We start from the raw sequence: 21107 nt of genomic DNA, 5'->3' as shown, positions 1-21107 counted from the left end.
GACAGAATCCATACTTCTTTGTCCTGTCTTCCAGCGTCTGTGCTGTGTCCCCAGCTGGACCACAGGCCCACGGTGGGCAGCTTCTGTACCTCCCGACTCCGCTTTTGTCCCAACAGTGCCAAGCCCAGGGTGAGGCCCTCGGGGAGTGCCTGGACATCTGAGATCCACATCTTACCTCTCCCAGTGGCTGCACACGTTGGGGTCCTCGGGGTTCAGGGAGAGGGCAGTTTGCAGGAGAGAGAAGACAGTGAGCCCTGTCACCGAGAGTGCCATCCCGGGCCCTGTGGGGGGTTGGGGGAGGGGACAAAGGAAGCAGCGTCATTAATCAGACCGTTTTCCCGGGCATCTGTTTGGCACGGAGACTTCTCACACGAAACAACAAAATAGACTTGCTAAGCAGACTAAGTTTCCCCCCAACGTCATGTAATGAGCATTTGATATTTCACACTCGCGGGCTTTGACTACACAGCAACACTTCACCAGCTCTGAGTAACCGGGGAGTGGGAAGCCTGAGTCAGGGAAAAGTTGAAATTCCAGGCCAGAGCTTCTGAAAGTTTTTTTGGCTCGTGGAACTCCTTTGAGAATCTCCGGAAAGTTCAAGAACTTCTCCCCAGAAAAATGCCCACACGCACAACATTTGGCTGCGATACCGGGGTGTCCTCAGGCCCCTGAGCCCATCCTCGGACGAAGAACCCCTGATCTTTAAACGCAATGTCCTCCCTCTGCCCGTTCTCCCTCATCTCTGGTATGCTTGGAGCATCCAATTCTCTCCCTACTCCTTCCTGCAAAAAGGAAAGAGAAGAAAGGTGTCTACTGTGGCCAGAGCTGGGAAGCTGAGCTGGGAAAATCCTTCCAGACCACCCAGAAGGCTGGACCTTGCTTCTCTTGCTGCTATGGGGTATCAGTCTCTGACTCCCACACTGATGCACACATCACTCCCACCGAGGGACGAAGGCCTGGTGAGGGGCTTTGAGGAAGCAGCTCATAGAGTTTGATCCAGGCCCCTGAAGTGACAGCCTGTGGCAGGTGTCAAGTGTACCTACACAGATGTCAACTCCCCAGGCTCCTTCCCGCCCTGGCTCCAGGACCCCACGACCCTACAGCCTTAGAGAACTGTCCAGGGCTCCCACCTCCGGGGGCGGGGGTGGGGGGGTTGGGGGCAAAGGGGGAGGGAAACTCGCCCCGGGGAGCTGGAATTCATATGTGCTCAAACATCAGCTCTAAAATGAATGAACACTGTGGCTCAGAAAGATAGCACTATTTTTCATGTGTACACAGATGCTATCGTGATTTGCTTAAAAGCTTTACTGAATTCAGAGTAGCTTTTCTTCTCCGTCTGACACACTAAAAAACGCAGTTGCTAATAACTGGGGGCGGGGATGGTATAGAAAATATTTTGATGTTGGAAAGGGGTCCCCAGGCTTGAAATGGTTGAGGATCCAGTCCATTGGCCCTGAGCTCACCGATGAGGAAGTACTCACCCTACTCAGGGACAGACAAGAGTGACAGGGATGTCACACACACCCCCATCTGTACCCGGAGGGAAGCTAAAGAGAGCTCCTGTCTTTCTTCGTGAAAGGTTAAATGCTCTCCTCCCCATCCCCAGTAATTTCCTCACTAAACTCCTTCTTAGCAGCTCCTTCAAAGATAAACAAATTGTCACAAGTTCTGCACAACTGTGGGGGTCCAAATTAATGATTAATGAGGCTTTTCTGTTTGAGATCTGAAAACAATCTGGCTACACGTATTTTGGAAATCAGTTAGGAAAGAGAAAAGCAATTCTGGTGTTCCCACTCAATTTGCAAAGTCCAGGAGTACGCAGGCCACAGCCACTCTTCTCCCCTCCCCACTCACTCCCCCCCTACGTCCTCGGGGCCCCAAGGGGCCTCTCCACAGAGAGCTGGGCACAGCCTGGAGCCCACGCAGCACTGAGGCCACAGGGCGTTTCAGCCCATTCCCCTCTGAGAAGAGGAACCACAGCCGATCCCAGAAAGAGTCTGCCCGGACGTGGCATCATGTTTTAGGGAGACTCGTGTAGGAGAAGAATCATCTTCCAGGGCAAGGGGGACTGATCAGCCATCAGATAAATTAAATCAAGGAACAATGGAAGCGACACGGTGCTCCCAAAGGCACAGAGTCAGGATGCCAGCGGCCGAGAATGCCTCGTTCTAGTTCTCTCCACAGCCCTGTCTCATTAATTTGGTCACTCCTGTAATCTACAGCGATCTCCTGAGAGGACCTCCCGACCGCATCTTCAAACTTAGGAAGCTTAGAACATCAAAGGATAAAGCCACCTGGATTAGAGGAGAGTGTCCCTCTGGCCCCTTTGGATCCATGGTGACAGGAGAGGAGTGGGGGATGGGGGGAGCTGGAGAATTTGGGACATCTTTCCAAATGTTCCTGAAAACCTCCTCCCTGAGTCCGATCTGGGCAGGGCAGTTTAGCTGCCTCCCACCGGATATTGGGGCATAGAGGAGGGGGTGGGGGCAGGAACGGGTGTTTGGATAAGCACCCAGGAAGAGGAGACAAGGACCCAGGCAGCTCGGCGGCCTCTCTCCTCTGTCCGTGTTGTGGCGTGAAGGCCAGCAGAGCAGGGGGGATTCGCACCCAACCCTTGAACAGCCCTGCCACCAGCATCCACGTGGTCCCCCATCTGAGGCCAAGTCTGCCTCTGTGGAAGTGTGGGAAGGGAGCTGAGAAGGACGGCCAAGGATGGCCAGCCTGAGCGTGGAAGGCTCCCCTCAGGTTCCCTCACACTCACGCTTTCTCCCAGAACCCGGCCCAATCTACAAGATGCGACCTTATCACCCACACTTCCCGCCCTGGGCCACACTGGTCTCTCCTGCTCTTTTCTTTGTTCCCACTGGCCCCCTCGTCCTCAACCCCCCGACATTGTCAACTTTACACGTGCAAGTACCGTCAACTCGAGGTCCAGCTCAGGCTCCAGCCCCTCCTCCCCTTCAGGGCCTGAGCACCTACTGGGTGCCAGGCACGCTACACTCACAGAGCTTAGAGTCTGGGCCATGCGGCCCAGCGCTTACCAAGTCCCATCTCACATGGACAGCTTTTCCAGCCTGTGTTCTTCTTGTGTCGCATAACGCCTCAAAGGCGGGGTCGAGTCCTAGGTCAGATCAGTCAGTTCCTCTTGGTAACTGGTTTTAGAAGAAGTATTTCTAGGGGCACCTGGGTGGCTCAGTTGATTGGGCGGCCGACCTCGGCTCAGGTCATGATCTAGCGGTTTGTGGGTTTGAGCCCCGCGTCGGGCTCTGTGCTGACAGCTCGGAGCCTGGAGCCTGCTTCGGATTTTTTATCTCCCTCTCTCTCTGCCCCTCCCCTACTCCTGCTCTGTCCCTCTCTCTCTCTCTCTGAGAAGTATTTAAAAAAAAAAAAAAAAGACAAAGAAGAAGCTTTCTACTCATCTCAGACACTTCACTTGAGGCAGAGTGGAGAGAAGCCAGAAGGGAGCCACCCCCACATGCGGGCAAACCCCTCGCCATGCACGTTAACGGGGCTTCCCGGGGCTCTCGCTCTCAAGAGGCTGGATCCCAAAGACATATGCTCACAAGATGACTGAGGGAAAATCAATGCTGCCGCAGTGGTTATTAGGCCGACTCCATTCGGAGTGACAGAGGTTAACGTATCGGGCACCATCTGATTTAGGGCATTAATAATTAAATAAGAAAATGCCCCTGGTTTCACTTGGGAGCAAGAGAACATGTAAATAGATCAGCTGGTTCCCTTCCCTCTTGTCCATGCTCCCTGCATATTAAGGAGCAGAGGAAGAGAGTTGAGGTTCCAGCGATGGAGAAATTTCCTCCCTGACTGTGGGGTCTGGCTGCTTCGCACCCAGTGAGCCAAGTAGGAGGCTGCAGGGGAGAGAAGGTGGCTGGGAGATGAGTCTGCACACCTGCCCCCCGCCTGAACTGGTCAACCGTGCCCTCCTGGAACACCACCGGCTGGACCTGGGCTACACCGTGGACACAAAGAAATAGCATGCGTCAGCTGCCATCTCTTTGAGGAGATAAAGCGGCAAGCGGTGAAGTCCCCCTGGGGGGCCCGTGGGAGACTCTGTGGAGCGGCCGGGACTTAAGATGGACAGAACACGGAGAGAGGGCGGGGAAGAGAGAGGGCATTTCGGCGGCAGGCACAGCATTAGCAAGCGCACGGGGAGGCAGGAATGTTCCATGGCGCTGGAGGCAGCAGAGAGATGACGTTGCGGAGCCGTGGGGGCCGTGGGGGGGCAGCTTTGGGAGGTGTTTCCCAAACCAGGGTTCTGTGGAACACTAGTCCCACGAGCCACTGATAGAAATCTCCCAGAGCTTTCCACAAGTGAGTTAGTTCAGGAAATGCTGCACGCTTATGCCCGCATCTTAACTCTCCCAGTGTATCTCAGGCCCTGAGAAGACCCCGAGTAAAGAGACCGGCTTTTACTTTGTTTGATCCAGTGTTTTCCCTACAACCCCTTCTAGTCAATGCGCTAGGAGCAGAGGTCCTCAGAGGTCCATTTGGAAAACTCTGCTCCCCTCCATTAAGGGCAAGTGTGAAGGAAGCCCTGCTCCTATCAGCCTGCATCCTTAGAGATGGTATTCATTTGTTTATTCTAACACTTGAGGGCCCCCTGTGCCTGGCACGTGGTGTTAAGGGGACCTGCCACTGGGTAACCTAAGAGACACTGACATCGTAGCAAAGGACCCCTCCTCCCAGCCAGGCTTATGTTCCAGTCTGGGTCAGCCCTGCAGGCTGGGCAGACCTTAGAGACGGCAGCGTCCTCGGGAGGCCTGCGCCTCCTGCCCAGGGTCCTGGCATCGCGGGCGCCCCTAGAGTCCAGCCTGAATCTCTGGCCAGACACCAGCTGCTCACATCAGCCAAGATGCATAAAACTAGGGCAGAGGCCAGACAGACAAACAGATGGCCTCTGCCCCAGGATCAGTTGCTATGACCTCACAGTCCATCTGTGCAAAAATCCTCCCCCACCTGCTTTGCTTCCACCACCTGCCTAGTCCTCCTGACTGTGCCGAAATCTTGGACACGGAAGCCTGGTCCACGTACCTGGAACCTGCTCTCTGTCCATCCCAGTCTCTTCCAGGGAGCCCTTCGTCCCCAACAAATTTGCAGTGGGGGCGGGGGTGGCGGTGGCTAGGCGCTAGTCTGTGGGTCCTGGGAGGTTTCCACTTGTACAACACTGGGCATCGATCGGTAGTGGCTGCTTGGAATGCAACACTGAGAAACAGGGGTGGAGTGGGAAAGCGTGCCATGATCGATTAGTAATGCCTGTCATAGGCACCGAGTGGGAGAGGGACACACAGGTGCTCGCGCTTGCCCCTGCTCTACACTGCTGATCAGTTATTTGTAGCTTTGGAAATTGCTCTTTTTCTATTTAAGACATCCAGATGTGGCCGCCACTCTTCCCTCTGGGCCGTAGAACCTGTGCATCGTTTTCCCTCCCTTGATAGCACACTTTTAGGACACCCATCATGAGGACAGAGGCTGGGGTCTGGCGCGTGCATGTCGTCCTCAGCACCCAGAGCACCTGCCTGCACGTGGAGAGGGCTCAATACCCCTCGTCAACCCATTATTGACTCTTCAGCTAAGCGCATCTCCCAGCCTCTCGGCCAGCCCAAGCCTCAGGGCACATTGCTTGTGTCTGGCCTGACAGAGGCCACCAAAGATCTGTCCCAATGGCAGGTCATATACGGCACGGGGCATTCCACACTGCGTTAACAGTGCACCGCGGAGACATCAATCTGTTGGCAGTGGATACAGGGAGCACGGTGACATCCTGAGAGTGACTCAAAGCCTCCCGCCTGGGCCACCCCACCAGCGCGGGGGTACATCTGCTCCAGGGACCAGCACAAGGCGGGCATTGAAGCCTCCTCAATAGCTCAAGCTGCAACTTGGGACTGACGTATTCCGAGCGCCTCATGAAAAGGCGCTTTCAGACTCGGGAAGCAGCAGAAGCAACCCCCGAACTGGAACTGATAAAGCAAACGCCTCACATCCCTCCCAGCATGTGGGTATAGAAAGAGAGATTTCTATCTTCTATTTATAGAACACACACACACACATAAATACACACGCTTCTCTATCTCTCTCTCTTTTTTTTTTCCTGAATAAAACAAAACAAAAAGCCAAGTTTGCACTCAGAGGGGCAAATACCAAGGTTATCATCCTGTCTGGCAGGCCTTCCCCCTCATCTGCCCACGGATCTCCGAGCCGGTTCCCAGTCCCCAGGCCCCTCTCTATTTACTGGCCTTGCTGGGGTCTGATTAATGTGAGATGAAAAGCAGAGCTGAGCTCCGCCCATAATTAAGAGGCTTCACCCTTTGCCTTGATGAGGCCTCCTGCCCTCCAGCAATCCCACCAGGGGCCGGGCTTATGCCCGAAGGCTTTCTAATCTCTCTGCATTTAAAAAGAAAAAAAGTTTTCAAAATAAATCCACAGCTCTTAATCTCCAAAAGAGTGATTCCCTGACAGTTAGGAGTGCAGCAGAAATTCCCAGTGCCAACAAGGAGACCCTGCCAGGTGCCTGCCCACTGGGATAAATCAGAGAGGATTGCAAAGACATGGTAAACGTCCTCCTTGGAGTATGGGCTCAACCGCCCCGATAAATTCTACTTTCTCCTTGCCCAGGAAGCCTCAGGCTGCAAATCCTGAAAATGGCACCACGGAGGCCTACCATTCATCAGGGTCAAAAAGACTGTCCTGTCCCCTGCGCCCTTAAGCCCTATAGACCAAGCGGCCGTGGCATCAGCCAGGCTCGGAGAGAAATCACAGCATATCCCAAGGGAGGGGGAAGTGGGGGGGATGCGGAAACTGCTGAGCTGATAAAGCACCCCCTTCCTCCCCCACTGGGTGCAGCCTCTGTGTTCTGGGCCCTCAATCCTTCCCTTCCCAAACAGGCAGCAGAGGCTCCCCCAGCCTCCAGCCCCTCCAAAGATGAAGGGAGAAAACTTATCTGTGTTCTTAGGCCATTTCATTTCTCACAAAGCCATTATCTCCATCTTTCCATTTCTCTGCAAATCAGGGAGCACTCAGCTGGCTTGGCCAGCCCCGAGGCCGCCTGCCCCTCCCAGCCCACCCTCCCCAGGCCTGCTCTACTTCTCTCCCCCAACGCCTCCCAGGGCCACAGGGTTCTCTTGGAACCATGCGAGTCCCATGTGCCCTGGCTTGAAATCATGGCTCCGTCCACACAACCCCCAAAGATAAGTCAGTCCCTCAGGGCCATACAGCCCCAAGGAGACTATCCCATTCCTTGCCCGCTCTGAAAAAACATTTCTCGGACTACAGGATGCAAGCACAGGTGCCTGGATAGGAAGGCGCACTAGGGGACAGGGCCCTGGAGAATCACCGCCATTGGAAAATCAAGGGTCCCACGTAGGCTGAGGTGAGGATGACCGACTAAACAACAAGCCACACGGTATTAGAACAGGCACCGAGACCTGGGAGCTTCAACTGTCCAACGCCTCGTCCCCCAGGAGGGGGAACTGTCACCGGGTGGCTGGTTCAAGGTCACATGACACACAGGGGGCAGAGCTCACGTGAAAGGGATAGCGAAGCCAGACTGACGTTGTTCAAATCCTGACTCCACGTCACTGGCTGTGCAACCTGGATAAAATCATTCACCTGCCTTAGGGCTGAGTGTTTTACAGGGACCACATCAGGCACCGTCAACTTCACCGCACTGTTAGGATATGAATGAGTCAGCAGGTAAAGCATTTGGCCCCGATTCTGGCACATGGAAGGTACCCAGTAAAATACTCGTTTCCTCTCAACCCATATTCCCCCACCTCAAAGATCCGTCCAACTCTAGAATTCCGACTTCTAGAATTTCTAAGGAGCTGGAGAGGGAAAAAAAAAAAAAAAAAAAGACACTGATGGAAAAACCCTCAGTGGAAAATCTAGGCTTGGCTGTATGTATTCGGTGACTACTGGGTCCATCTTTGCTGTTCAATTGTCAAGACGGATCTCATCTTTCAACTACCGAGCACACGTTTATTGAACACTTGCCAGTCACTGTGGACACAAAGATGACTCAGGCAGGCCCCTGCCCCAAGACCACCAAATACTTGCTGGAGGGTGTGTGGGAACGGCTGTGACAGGGCCGTGGACCCAGGATGTGGCTTAATTCAAAGCACTGAAGCCTTTCCCTGGCAGGAAGCCTCAGGCAAGTGTGATGGGATATCAGAGACCTTTGCGGGGATCAATGCGTAACAACCCCGCAGGTGCCTCCCACGTTGAATCTGGCCCATCTCTGTTCCCACTGCCTCTGAAGCCACTCTTGATTAGCACTGCCTGCTCTGGAGAGAGAACAGCCCAAGACCTCTTCTCCTTGGGTCTTCCCTCCTGAAAGCCAGCTCTGCTCAGGAGCAACTCAGCTTTCCACAGGCCCCGTTCCCCGCACACACACACACCCCCCCACCTGCCTGCTAAGGTCACTGACTTGCTGTGTGACCCAAGAAAGCTTGCTTTCCCTCCCTGAGCTTCATTCTCTGCTTGTCCCGAAGGCTGAGGTCAGATTGCATCATCTCCTGGACACTTTGAGCTCTACAAGTTCACCTATTGTGTGTCTCCCTTTCCTGCCCTTCCTCTCCTCACATTTTTCTCTCTCTTACCCAACTCCCAACGCGGGGTTTGCCCCATCTCCCCACAGCAAGGGGAGAGACAGAGGAGGTAGGAGAACTTGAGTCTGATCCTGGATCTCAGAGAACTCATTTCACTGCTCCGAGCCTCCTTTTCCTCTTTGACTACGTGGGCAGGATGAGAGAACAACAGACTCTCAGGAGGATTAAACTGCAGTCCAGTACTGGGAACACAGGGCTCGGCAGCATTGTGATGGTTGTGCGCCTTAGTCCCTGCCTCCTCCCTGCTCAATCCTCAGCACCCTTCTAATTAAAGACTGCCCTCTTGTCTTGTGCTCTCTTCCCACCCATATCAGGCACATTCTGCCCCCTCACATAATGGGGGCCACCTCTCCCCAGGCAGGAGCTAAACAGGAGGGCCTGGCTGTCAGCCCGCAGACACAGGCATCAGCCTAGGATACTCCAGGTTTCCTTCTGGAACCTTCCACATGAACCTAGGCCAGAAGATTCTGAAGCCAGATACCTACTGTCCCAAAGCCCGACGATGCTCATGCTTGTGCACTAGTAGTGGAAACATGCATCAGTGGGTTCTGGAAAGCAACTGGGCAATGTCTAACATGTTTTCATGTATATCTATAACGCAGCACAAATTAAATTGCAGAAGTATCTGCAATTTTTTTTGTTTTGTAGAAATTGACCAGGACCAAGGATAGGTTCAAGAATGTTTCCTGCAATATCTCTTAATAAAGAGACGTTTGTTGTAGCATTAAAACAACCTAAATGTCTAAATCAGTAGGGCCCTTGCTAAATAAATTCCACCATGTCTACATAACAAAATATTATGCCAACATTAAAAATATTGATGGGTGGAAAAAATATGGAAGCCTATATCCACTAGAGCATTAATAGTGATCATCTTTCATGGGAGCTGGAAACGGTATCATAGGACTTGTGCTTCTAAGTCAACATTTTTATTGTTATATTAGTGTTTCCTACAATAAACATCAGTATCACTATAATCAGAAAGGCAAAGATATTTTAAGATAATGTACATAGGTTCAGCAACATGGAAAAATAACTCTGATGTATTATCATATGAAAAACACAGGTTACAAAACAGCATGAACATTATGATCACACTTCTATAAAATGTGGTGTGCATGTGTGTGGTGTTGAGAGCAAGCAAGACAGAAAGATGTCCAGAAGGATATTTATTTTACTTTAATTTTTTTAACGTTTGTTTATTTTTGAGAGAGAGTGCACAAGTACATGAGTGGGGAAGGGGCAGAGAGAGAGGGAGACACAGAATCTGAAGCAGGCTCCAGGCTCTGAGCCATCAGCCCAGAGCCCGATGTGGGGCTCGAACCCACGGGCCGCGAGATCGTGACCTGAGCCGAAGTCGGACACTTAGCCAACTGAGCCACTCAGGTGCCCCAGAAGGATATTTAAAATGTTAACAAAAATATCTAGATGACAATATTTTAGGTGACTTACTTTCTTCTTTATATTTTTTTGTATATTTACATTTTCTGTGATGAGCTGGCTTCAATTTTAAAATTTGAAAAACCACAATAAAGCCATCTTCGTTTGGGAAACAAAGAACCCAGGGCCCTTTGGACAGTGCCCTCAACAAGCCTACCTTCCTCCAGGTCCAGATTCTTCTCTGCTGCTCCTTGGGGGTCCCTTTTCCCAAAGAACAGGGATTCATCAGCCCTGAGCCTGCTACCCCTAGGGACACAGGCCACTTTATAGGGCTCCCCAGGCAGCCCTCGGAACCATCAAGCTGGGGCAAAATTGCCATTACAATTGTATGGCATGTGTCCATGCTGTGATTGTATCTGTGACGTAATTAAAAACATTATGCCATCTCAAAGACCCAAAATGATCTTACGACACAGAAAAATGGATGGATAATGCACGAATCTGTCAGCTCTAGCCAGTATAATAAATGAATCAGGTATTCAGATTTTAAAAGAAATTTATTGCAGTACTTTGTTCATGACACTGATGAATTCTGGCTCACAGCCTCGTCGGGTCAGCCTGGGGCATTTCACCCCACTCCGGGGCCCGCTCAGTCCTCCGCACCCACACAGGCTTGCTCCTCCAAAGGTAACAAGAACCCGGAGCCCTGGGATCTCAGTTCCTGGGTCCAAATCTCACAGCATCTCTTAGCAATTGTGTGACCTTCAGTGGGTCATTTAACCTCTGGGAGTCTTGCTTCCTCCTCTGTACAGGGGGAATAGTAAGAAAACCTACCCGCAGGGTTGTGAGAAACCAAAGAGATTAGGGTTACAAAAAGGGCTGTAAACAGTAAAACACTGGGTAAAATATGGTCACTGCCCTCTTGCTGGGGCCTTTCGGGAGGGGGGGGAGGGGGGTGCAGCAAAATAGTCCTGGGGAGGGGGGGAGGCATGCACAGAGACAGAATGAGTTTATTCGGATCCTGAGACCAAGAACTGCCTCCTTGGGGGTGAAGCAAGTTTGCCACAAGGGAGAGCAAAGGACCGAAGATGAATTTCAATGAGGCTGCAGCTTGGCCCAGCCCAGGCCCTGCTGACCCACAGCCTAAGCTAGAGACGATTCCAAGTCTGGAACCAGAGGCCAATTTGGCTGTGCTTCCGGCTTATGCTGCGTCTGACAATCCTCTCCACAGCCGCATGCGTGCGTGAAAAACTACAGTTCCTCCGAACTCTGGTTTCCTGGAGGAACAAGACGTTCACGCACCTTCCAGAACTTCAGCACCCCGCGCTCCCTCCGCAGGAAAGGAACCACTAAAACAGACGTGCGGCACATAGAAAACCTGTCCCTCTTCTTCCAGGTTCAATCTGCAGAGTAGCACACAGCTCCCAGATTCATTGTGTTCCTGGCCTGATTAACCGTTGTTTATTTCAGTATTTTCCAGGAAATTGTTCATTAAGGATAAAAGCACCTGCTTACTGTAAGAGAGCATTACACAAAGGCTCTGGCACGGGGGCCTGGGAAGAACATTAATTAATGAAGTAAAACTGAACAAACATGCTATAAATTAAAGGTCTAAAAAAGAAATGTCTGGCATTTAGTGGCTTACGATGGAAGGCTGCAATGAAACATCATATTTTTAGACCACAGTGGTGTGGGGGGAAAAAATGGGAGGGGAAAAAGTTACAAAAGGTGGCAGAGGTAACGATCTATTTCTAGAGCAACGAAAGCCTGGGCTTCCATTAAGAGAATTATAAATCAATTCTGTTTTGTCTGGGGGCATATACGCGCCGTGTGTGCTAAATTAAAAAGCTTAACATGTCAGAGCGGTTCCTCCTGAACACTCCATGGAACGATGCCGACTGAGGCACTGAGGTGTGAGAGAGGCATGGCAGGTCGTGAGGAGGAAGGAAGGAGGATTGGAGCTGTGTCGCCGATTTAGGCCCGGCTGGGCACGGGCAACCCTGAGCACCCTGAGCAACCCTGGGCAACCCTGAGCACCAGTGTCCAAGAGAAAATGTAGCCAAACCCCCATTAGGTGAAACCTGCAGTTAACCAGGACACCACCATGCAGCTGGTGGCACCCAATGGCGCCTGTCAGGCTGGGTTCTCATCAGTCCATGTCTACCCCAGAGCAGCGGTTTCTGCCCCACAAATGAGCAGGGCTCACCCCACTCTGGGCCCTCCTGAAAAACAGTTTCCAGGGCTGGTAACCTATTCACTTCCTTTCCCTCACTTCATACCTACTCCTGAACAATGACAACGTCTTTAGGAATGATGATCCTGAAATCACGCAAAATTCCGATCGATCCAAAGAGATTTGTTCCCACTTGGTATAATCCACTTCCCAAGGCCAGAAGGGGACAGGGCACGTTGCAAAAGGATTTGGGTGGCAGGCACTGGGAGCAGCATAAAGGCCTTCTCTGTCTCACTTCCAACTCAACAGGACATTGAGAAATATGAACAACCCATTCCTCGAGGCAAAAAGGGAGAGGGGACAGGTTTCCCCTCTGGCCCCGGCTTCTCCGGGTTGCGGGCCCAGCCTGCGAGGCGCTCCCCTCCAGCGTGCTGAATCGCCAATACGCAGGAAACAGGAAGCTTGTGCCAAGTCTCCACTATGCTTCCGATTCTGTGGTATGTCCACAAATCTCTAAATTGGCCACCGCACGTACAGGGACTCAACGGTGTAGGAAGAACGCGGGGCAGGCCAGAAGCCTGATGACCATGGTAGGCCTCTGACGCAGGACGCATGTTTGGCCAAGAGAGGGAGAAAAGAGAAAAGCAAGTGGGGTGGGTGGGAGTTGGGTCTGTGGGCCCGGGCCCGACAGCGTGAGCTCAAGTGAGCACTATATGCTAATACCATGTTCGGTGCCCGGAGAGCACTGACTAAGAACACTCTGTTAATATCCCTTATTGGATGAGAGTTTGGATGTAGACGGAGTCAAACAGTGAACCGGGGAGCAGCTAACTGAGCACCAGAGGAAAGCAGGAATGAAAGTTTCTGGAGAGCCCGCCTTGTGCCCGGTACCTGGCCGATCCCACTCAGCCTTCGCAGTGGCTCCGTGAAGCAGGTGTCGTGGTCTCCATTTGCAGAGGCTCACAGTGCAGAAGTGGATGAACTGGATCTGAACTCAGGACCACCTGCTCGTCCATCACTATGCTTCCAAGTATGGCTTTGCTCTTCAGACTCAGAGCCTGTGTGTGTGTGTGCGTGTGTGTACACATATATGCATGTGTCCCAGGTATGATGTGCTGGGAGAGGGATGGGCCATCTCTGGATCAGAGCCTCCTCCGAGATCACTAAATTTGAGCGGAGGAAGGGACAGCACTACGTTATGGTGAGAGAAGGAATGGCCTGGGCTACCTGTGTGACCTTGGGCAAGTCTCCTGCCTCGTTGATGCTTATTCGCTGCGGGGAAGGCTTTATTGGCCAGAGTTCCTCATCTGAACCGCCGAGCCCAGAAAACGATTCCAGTGACTATTTCTCAGCTTTTCCAAGGATGGGACATAACAGGTACCATTCTAGATGCATAGGATCCATTACAAGACAGAGGACGTCATAGGGTGTTACGGCTGAATTCTTTCTGGAACCTAACTGAGAAAGTTCTAGATGGTCTTTAAGGTTCCTATGGCTCTGACATCAGGAGATGAGTGGGGAGGCTGTGTGCCTCCATTATAGGAACGCTGCAGGGTGATGTTCCTGAGCACAACCAAGGGTGCAGATGAGGAAGCCAGACCCCCTGGACCAGATTATCTTGCTTTACAGTATCCTGTGTGTGTGTTTCCCCTGTGTCATCCCTTAGTCTAACTACCTTCTTTAAATGCACCAATCTTGCCTCAGCTGCACTTCGAGAACTCAAGGAAGAGGTTGGGGACAGCTCGCTCTCTTCCCTTAGGGCCAGTTTGGGTGCACGGGGCAGCTACAACTGGCAAGACATCAGAATGGGATCCACAATGGAGCACAAGACGACCCCCAGCCCTCGGAGGATTCGATGCAGAGTTTATTCGATTACAGAAGGGGCCAGTGCCCGGGCAAGGCAGGGCAGTGCTTTGTGCCCCAGGAATGAGAGGTGCCCACCCGGGAAATACTCTAATAACCTTGAAAAGTGAGAACACGGTGAGCCCTTCTTCACACTCAGCTCTGCCTGTGGCGCCCCCAGGCGCTGGGAAGCATCCCACAGGCGGCTGGGAAGGGGCAGCGCCCTGTGGAGTTCAGCAGCCATCTCAGCAGGCCTCTCAAGAAACTTTGGGCTCAGCAGTAGCCACGGCAACATCTTTGCATCAAAAAGGACCTATCTAGACAGAACAGACGCAGGCCAGACTCTGGATCACTCCGCAAAGTGGAGCTGAGAATAAAATCACCCCGAGGGAAGAAGGCAGAGGAGACATTTATTTCAAACCAATTTCACCCACTGCGGAGCAATCGCTAAAGCCAAATGCTAGAGCTGTGCGTATATGTGTCGCGGCGTATGAATGTGGGAAAAGCAAGGAAGCCAGCACTGCGGCCAGCCTAGTACAGCTGTGAGAAGACAGAATCTGCTGACGAGGTGTCCGTGGGCTCTGAAGATGGCCTGAGCCGAGCACCCAGCCAAGGGCCCGATCAAACAGGCCAGAGACAAAGAAACCCAGAACCAGGTCTCTCCCTACGTCTGGCAAAATTGCTGTGTGACCCTGAATGAGTCACTGTGCCCCTCTGGGCAATGCCCTGATAGGGAGGAGCTAGAATCACTTCTCAAGTACGTGGTCTCTTCCTGAGGAGAGGACCTGGGCTTAAAGGCCTGAGTTTGAGCTTTCTAGTGTCACCTACCAGCTATGGGACCACGGAAAGACCCTTAACAGCTTCTCTGGACCTCGGTTTCCCCATTTATGAAGGGAGGCTGAGTGACAGTTCTGTTGTTTTAGAGCCAAACTTGGACTCTCACTAAGGTCCCTTACTGCTCTACAAGGTTCCACAGTGACTCTGCGGCAAGAGATGACGGGGAAGAGGGGTTCCCTCCTGTGCTCTCAGCCATTGGCCCAGGGCCAGTGTCACTAAACGTTTGATAACTAGCCAATGACTGGATCAATGAATCAACGAACAGGTCTCTTTCTGCATGAGAGAACAGAGGCCAAAAGAAAAGAGACTTGCCCAAGGCCCCACAGCGAATGGCAGAGCTGACCTCAAACACAGGTCTTCGGACCCCAGATCTGGTGCTCCTCTCGCTCCACCGTGCCCTGGGAAAGAGAAGGGCAGCCCTTGAGCAGAGCTCCTTGGGGGTGGGCAAGGCCCAGGTAGCCTGGGGACAAGTGTACGGTGAGATTCCCCCGGAGGCATGTTGGATTCTGGGTATCTCGAATCTACCAGCCCCTCAGTTAACTTCAGCGTCTGCTGACTTTCCAGCCCATTCAAACCCGTGTCTGTGGGTGCAGAGAGAAGGATGGTCAGTGGCCAGCCAGGATCTCTCCCTGCCACCTCCTTCAGCCTTCCCTGCATGTACTTCGTTTTCTCCTCCAGCGATGGGGCACAGAGGAGGCAATGAACTAGAGAGGCAGAGTGGGGGGCTACAGGAAAGCTTTCCTCCCTGCCCTGCTTTCCCCGGGGCTCTCAGAAATTATTTCCACCTGCCCTCCCTTCCCAGGACTCAGGAGACAGTTTCTGTAGCGCCACCTGATCTTAAAAATCCTCACCTTCCTGTGGGTGTTTTACAAAGCACGTCCTCATCTACTGTCTCCTTTGCTCCTAGGAGAGCCTTTAAAGATGAGGACCCGGAGATGGGACTTGGGGTCATGGGTGGTGAGGAGAGGTCCAAAGGTTCAGGAGCAGAGCGGAGCACAGAGACAGCAAGCTGACATTTGTCCAGAAGTGACAAGCTCACCCTTTCCTCTGATGTTTCCTCTGTCCTTGAGAAACCGCAAAGGCAGAAATCGGGGTTGCCCCCATCACAGAGCTCAGGGGCTGAGGCTCCCCTGGTGGGGGACTGGTGGGGGGTTCACTCCTTCCAGGAGGGACATCTAGCACCCCTCTTCCAAAACATGCACACATTGGGGCGCCTGGGTGGCGCAGTCGGTTAAGCGTCCGACTTCAGCCAGGTCACGGTCTCGCGGTCCGTGAGTTCGAGCCCCGCGTCAGGCTCTGGGCTGATGGCTCAGAGCCTGGAGCCTGTTTCTGATTCTGTGTCTCCCTCTCTCTCTGCCCCTCCCCCGTTCATGCTCTGTCTCTCTCTGTCCCAAAAATAAACGTTGAAAAAAATTTAAAAAAAAAAAAAAAACATGCACACATTAAGCAGTGGTACCCACCCTGGCTACATGTTAGAATCACCTAGGGGCATTTTATTTTATTTTATTTTATTTTATTTTATTTTATTTTATTATTTTTTTCAATATATGAAATTTATTGTCAAATTGGTTTCCATACAACACCCAGTGCTCATCCTAGGGGCATTCTAAACATCCAAGCTTGGGACCTCACTCCAAGCCAATCAGAACCAAATTTGTGTGGCGGGAGCTTGGACATCAGTTGTTGTTTTTTTTTTTAAGCTCTTCAGATGCTTCAGATGATTCTAGTGAGCTGTCAGGGTTGAGAACCACCCACTAGGGCCCTCTGAGGGCAGAGGCTGAGGCCCTCGTCATGACTAAAGCCTACCAGGGCACCTGGGTGGCTCAGTGGGTTGAGGATCTGACTCGATTTTGGCTCAGGTCATGATGCCAGGGTCGTGGGACAGAACACTTGAGCTCAAGCGTGGAACCTGCTTGAGGGCACAGGCATCTAACCTGGGTACCTCCTTCCGGCAGGCACTGTGGTTCTGCCTGGACTCACGGGGCACCCCCTCCCTATCGAAGTGTCTTTGGGAGGCAGAAGCAGGGGTCTGCTGAGCCACTAGTGAAGTTGCCTGTCACGTTCAAGAAGCCAGTCAGGCCCAGATGAAAGAAAAGAGCAAAACTGCTGTAACGGAAATGCCCAGCAACCCCTCCCTTAGCGCATCTATACGGCAACAGACACAGGGCAGAGGGGCTCGTGGCTCACCCACCCACCCCCAGGGCTGGCATGAGTGCCCTGGGCACCAACCAACCTCATGCGAGCCCAATCATAGATGGTCAATGAACAGGCCTTTACCGGCACCCCCACAGGCCGACCCCATTTGTGGAACAACGCTGCCGTCCTTCTCTCCACCCATCTCTCTACTCCAGGCCCCTCTGACGTGCCAGGCACCAAGACTACAGCAACGAACAAAGTAGACCCCCTCTCTCCCCACAGAGCATAGCCACGTGGTAGATGCCACAGTCCCCACTGTACAGGCTCAAAGAAGAATGATGGCCAGCCTGTCACTGGGCAGACTAAGCCAACCCAGGCCCTCCGGTATGGTGAGCCCCACTGCACAACCGGCCAAGTCCCTTTTCCTGATCCCACAGTGAAAAGCAGCAGGAATCCTCCTGCATAGATGGGAGAGCGGCACTCACTTGGGGGAGGCTGGAGCCAAGTACGGTCCCTGCGCCCTGAGGTACCCCCCCCCACCCCGCCCCGCATCCGCCTGTGTCTTGCCCTTCCCCCCACTCCCTCCTCTAATGAAAACTCTGAGAGCCGGAATGAAATTCACCTTAATAAGTGCTCGTTAGAAATATGCTAATGGGGAGGAAGCTGATATCATATGCCCTGAAACCCCAAAGGGAGAGGGAGATGAAAAATTCAATATTGAGTTTTGTCTCATTTCAAAGCCACTTTCGAAGCGGCCATAAATCTTCTGTGTGATGTGACATAACAGGGAGCTGCCAGCGGCTCGGGCGTTAATAATTAGCAGTTGCCAGGTGCTGGATGCGTTTGACTTTCCAGTCCTCTCTACGGGAAAAGAAAGGGAAGGTGCAAACCAGGGCCAAAGCGTGGGCCGACCCATCCACACAGGCTGCCCACCCTCGGGCCCTGGCTGGGGCGGAGCTCGTGGCTGAGCGAGGCCGTGGAACGTGCCAGAAGAGGGAGGCTTGGGAATATGCAAGGGCCATCTTAAACCCCAGCCTAGGTGGGGTCAAATTCCACCAGGTGTGTGGCTCTGGGACAAGTCCCTAATGAGATCAAGCCTCGATTTTTATCTATGAGATTAGTAAGAGCACCTATCCCACGCTGGGTCCCTGGGAGGACCACATGTGGCATGGGTATTAACTGGCTTACAGTGGAGTTTGGTAAAAAACGCACTCTGGAGTCAGCCGGTCTGAATCACGAACCAGTTCTGGTAACACTAGCTGAGTGACTTTGGACAAACGACTTAATCTCACCGAGGCTGTTTCCTCATCTGCAAATGGAGACGGTAATTGTATCCATTGTGAAAACTAAATGAAGTAATTATACACAGTATCTGATACCCTGTAAAAACTCAACAAACACAGCTGCTGTCACTGTTGGGCTCCCGTAAAGAGTAGCTACTGTCTACACTGCTGTCTCCTTCAGTTCCCCCGTACCCCTCTAACTGCCGGTGATTTAAAAAATAAGAAACAACAACACACAAAAAACCTAAGGATTGTCTCTTATCCCTTTTTTTTTTTTTTTTTTCCTAATTTGCTGAGTAACTTTGGGAAACTCACTGGACCTCTCTGATCTGAACTATCTAGTCCACAAAGTGAGGGGGATGATTCCTGCTCTGGTCTATCTGTAGAGTGGTTGTAAAGACCGAGAAGATCATGCTAGTGAAAGTGCTTTGAAAGGTGTAATAAACGACACAGGTGCGGGGAATTATCAATTATTGGCCTCCAAGGGGAAGGTTGTTCTAAATGCCCTCCCCTCCCCAGGCAGCAAAGGACAGTCTTTCTCAAGACCTCAGAGGAAAAGTCTACATTTCTTATAGACAACAGCGGCCGCAAATTATAGCTTTTAATTCCCACAGATGTCTAACTGAAGTTCCTCCTTCTGGCTGTTGAGAAATGCAAGTCTTCTTGCTCTGCCCTCAGGAGAGAAAGTGACAAGCCAGTGGTCACCATTTCGATGGGAGTTCCTCACAGTCGAGAACAATTTGTTTTTAATTTCCAATAATTAATTTCTAATGGCCATGCTGTGCATGGCCCCAAGGGGCGCATGCCAAGTGTGACTCGTCACTGCCACCTGCCACACTGGTCCCCCCCCCACATCCAATGAGAGGGATCTACTGACTGTATCAAAGTCAAGTTGCTCTCAAGTTGCTTTCTCTTAATATCTGTACTCATCTGCCTGGAGACCCAACAGTTTCTGCGCTGGCCTCGGTTCACGGAGCACGCTTTGAATAGCTGGAAGGCAGTGGGAGCAGAGGAAGCAGACAGTTCTCTGCCCTGATCCTGTTTTGTTTACACAGATCAGCACCTTCTCAAGGAATTTCATGTTTTCCTCTCACCCTCTTGCCACTTCCTCTGCCTTTGCTTTCTAGAACTACTTCCTAACGGTTCCCATGATGCTCCTGCCTAAGAACTCACAGTAAAGTCCTGCTCCTGAAGCCATTTTTCCAAGGCAGGCATAATGTGGAAACTCTTACTGACCCGGGACTGGGGATGGACAGTGGCTGGGTCAGAGCTGCAAGGTCCCAGGATTGTCCCCTAAGCCTCTTCCACTGCCAATGAGACCCAAAAGGGAACCTCAGTCATCTCATCTGGTCCAAAGTCCCAGCCTAACTTTGTCCTCCCCAAGCCCCTGCCTCCGTGACCTAGGCTCTAAGAATCTGCCTTCTTCCAAGGCGCCTGGGTGGCTCAGTTGGTTGGGCGTCCAACTTCGGCTCAGGTCATGATCTCACGGTCCGTGAGTTCGAGCCCCGCGTCAGGCTCTGTGCTGACAGCTCAGAGCCTGGAGCCTGCTTCAGATTCTGTGTCTCCCTGTCTCTCTGACCCTCCCCCATTCATGCTCTATCTCTCTCTGTCTCAAAAAGAAATAAAACATTAAAAAAATTAAAAAAAATAATAAATAAACGTTAAAAAAAAAAACACTTAAAAACAAATCTAGTTTCTTCCCTGGTCCCTGCTCCAAAATTCTGACTTATTGCCCTTCTCCAACTGGTACATTACATGATGGCCCAGCCCAGGGTTCTTGCCAGCCTCCTCCCAAGGACCGAAGCCTCATGCTTCATCAATCATTCACACAACACAGAAGCACCTAGAAGGTGCCAGACATTAGGCAAGGACCTGGATACATAACATGTCAAGTCAAATGCTAATGAGAGAGAGAACAACTTGTAACTACAAAGGTCCAATACCTGTGAGACTCCAAAGACCCAGACTTGGGCCATTGTCAAGGGATCTGAGGAGGGGCACCGGCCAGAAGAAGGGGCATATATGTGGAGACCTGAAGGAGGCCAAGGAGTCAGCCAGGTAAGGCAGGAGTGCTTCGGACAGAGGGAGAAAGAGGAAGTTCATTTGAGGAAGTAAAACTGGCTCGTTCTGGCTGGAGCAGAGTTTCAGAAGGGTCAGCCCCAGAACATTTCGTCCCAAGATAAATGGGCAACCACTGGAAGGTTTTAAGTGAGTGATCTATTTGGCCAGGGTTGTATTTTCAAAGGATCCTTTTCTGATAAAAAAAAAAAAAAAAAAAGTAGAAGAAAAGTGAATGCTTATTAATAGGGACATAACATTTTTTAAATGACAGATAGATATCTACACCATGGAATATTTGGCAGCCATTAAAAGGAAAAGGAATGAATGAGAGCAACAGTGGTTGAATTGGAAGGATTGCCAGGAGGCAGTGGGAAGGGAGAACGTCAGAGGCTAGACGGCATCATCCTATTTTCGAAAACAAACAGTCTGCACGCACACACACACACACACACACACACACACACACACCTGCTGTACATGGTTAGAGTTCTAGGATGTGGAAGGATATAGAACAGGTTGTGGGGGCGGGGGGATTCCCAGAGTGGGCAAGGGCTGAGAGCATGATGCAGGGTGAAAGGGAGGAGGGAGGCAAGTTCAAGGGGAAAAAAATTAAGAAGGAGCTGAAAAGAAAACAAGTATGTTTGCTTTTATGTGGAATTATTTATGTGGAGGCCTTCGGGACTTAGCTTATCTGCCCCTCTGACCAGTGCCCCTTCTCAGGCTCTCTTGGCAGTGGTTCCGGAATATTCAAAGAAAAGTAGGCAATTTCCCACT

At 51.7% G+C, this 21107-nt stretch overlaps 1 protein-coding gene across 2 annotated transcripts in view; it reads right to left on the bottom strand.

Moving 5' to 3' along the window:
* Positions 1-21107, bottom strand: part of MEGF11 (multiple EGF like domains 11) — a 286338-nt gene that overhangs the window by 229872 nt on the left and 35359 nt on the right. For both annotated transcript variants that reach the window (XM_032593616.1, XM_030317888.1), the window contains exon 2: positions 176-281. In XM_032593616.1, coding sequence (XP_032449507.1) covers positions 176-281 — 106 coding nt within the window. The remainder of the gene's footprint in view (positions 1-175; positions 282-21107) is intronic.

This window comes from Lynx canadensis, chromosome B3, assembly GCF_007474595.2.
Source record: "Lynx canadensis isolate LIC74 chromosome B3, mLynCan4.pri.v2, whole genome shotgun sequence".
NCBI lineage: Eukaryota > Metazoa > Chordata > Mammalia > Carnivora > Felidae > Lynx > Lynx canadensis.
Note: the sequence above shows the minus strand (reverse complement) of the source record. Positions and strands in the feature narration are given on the sequence as shown.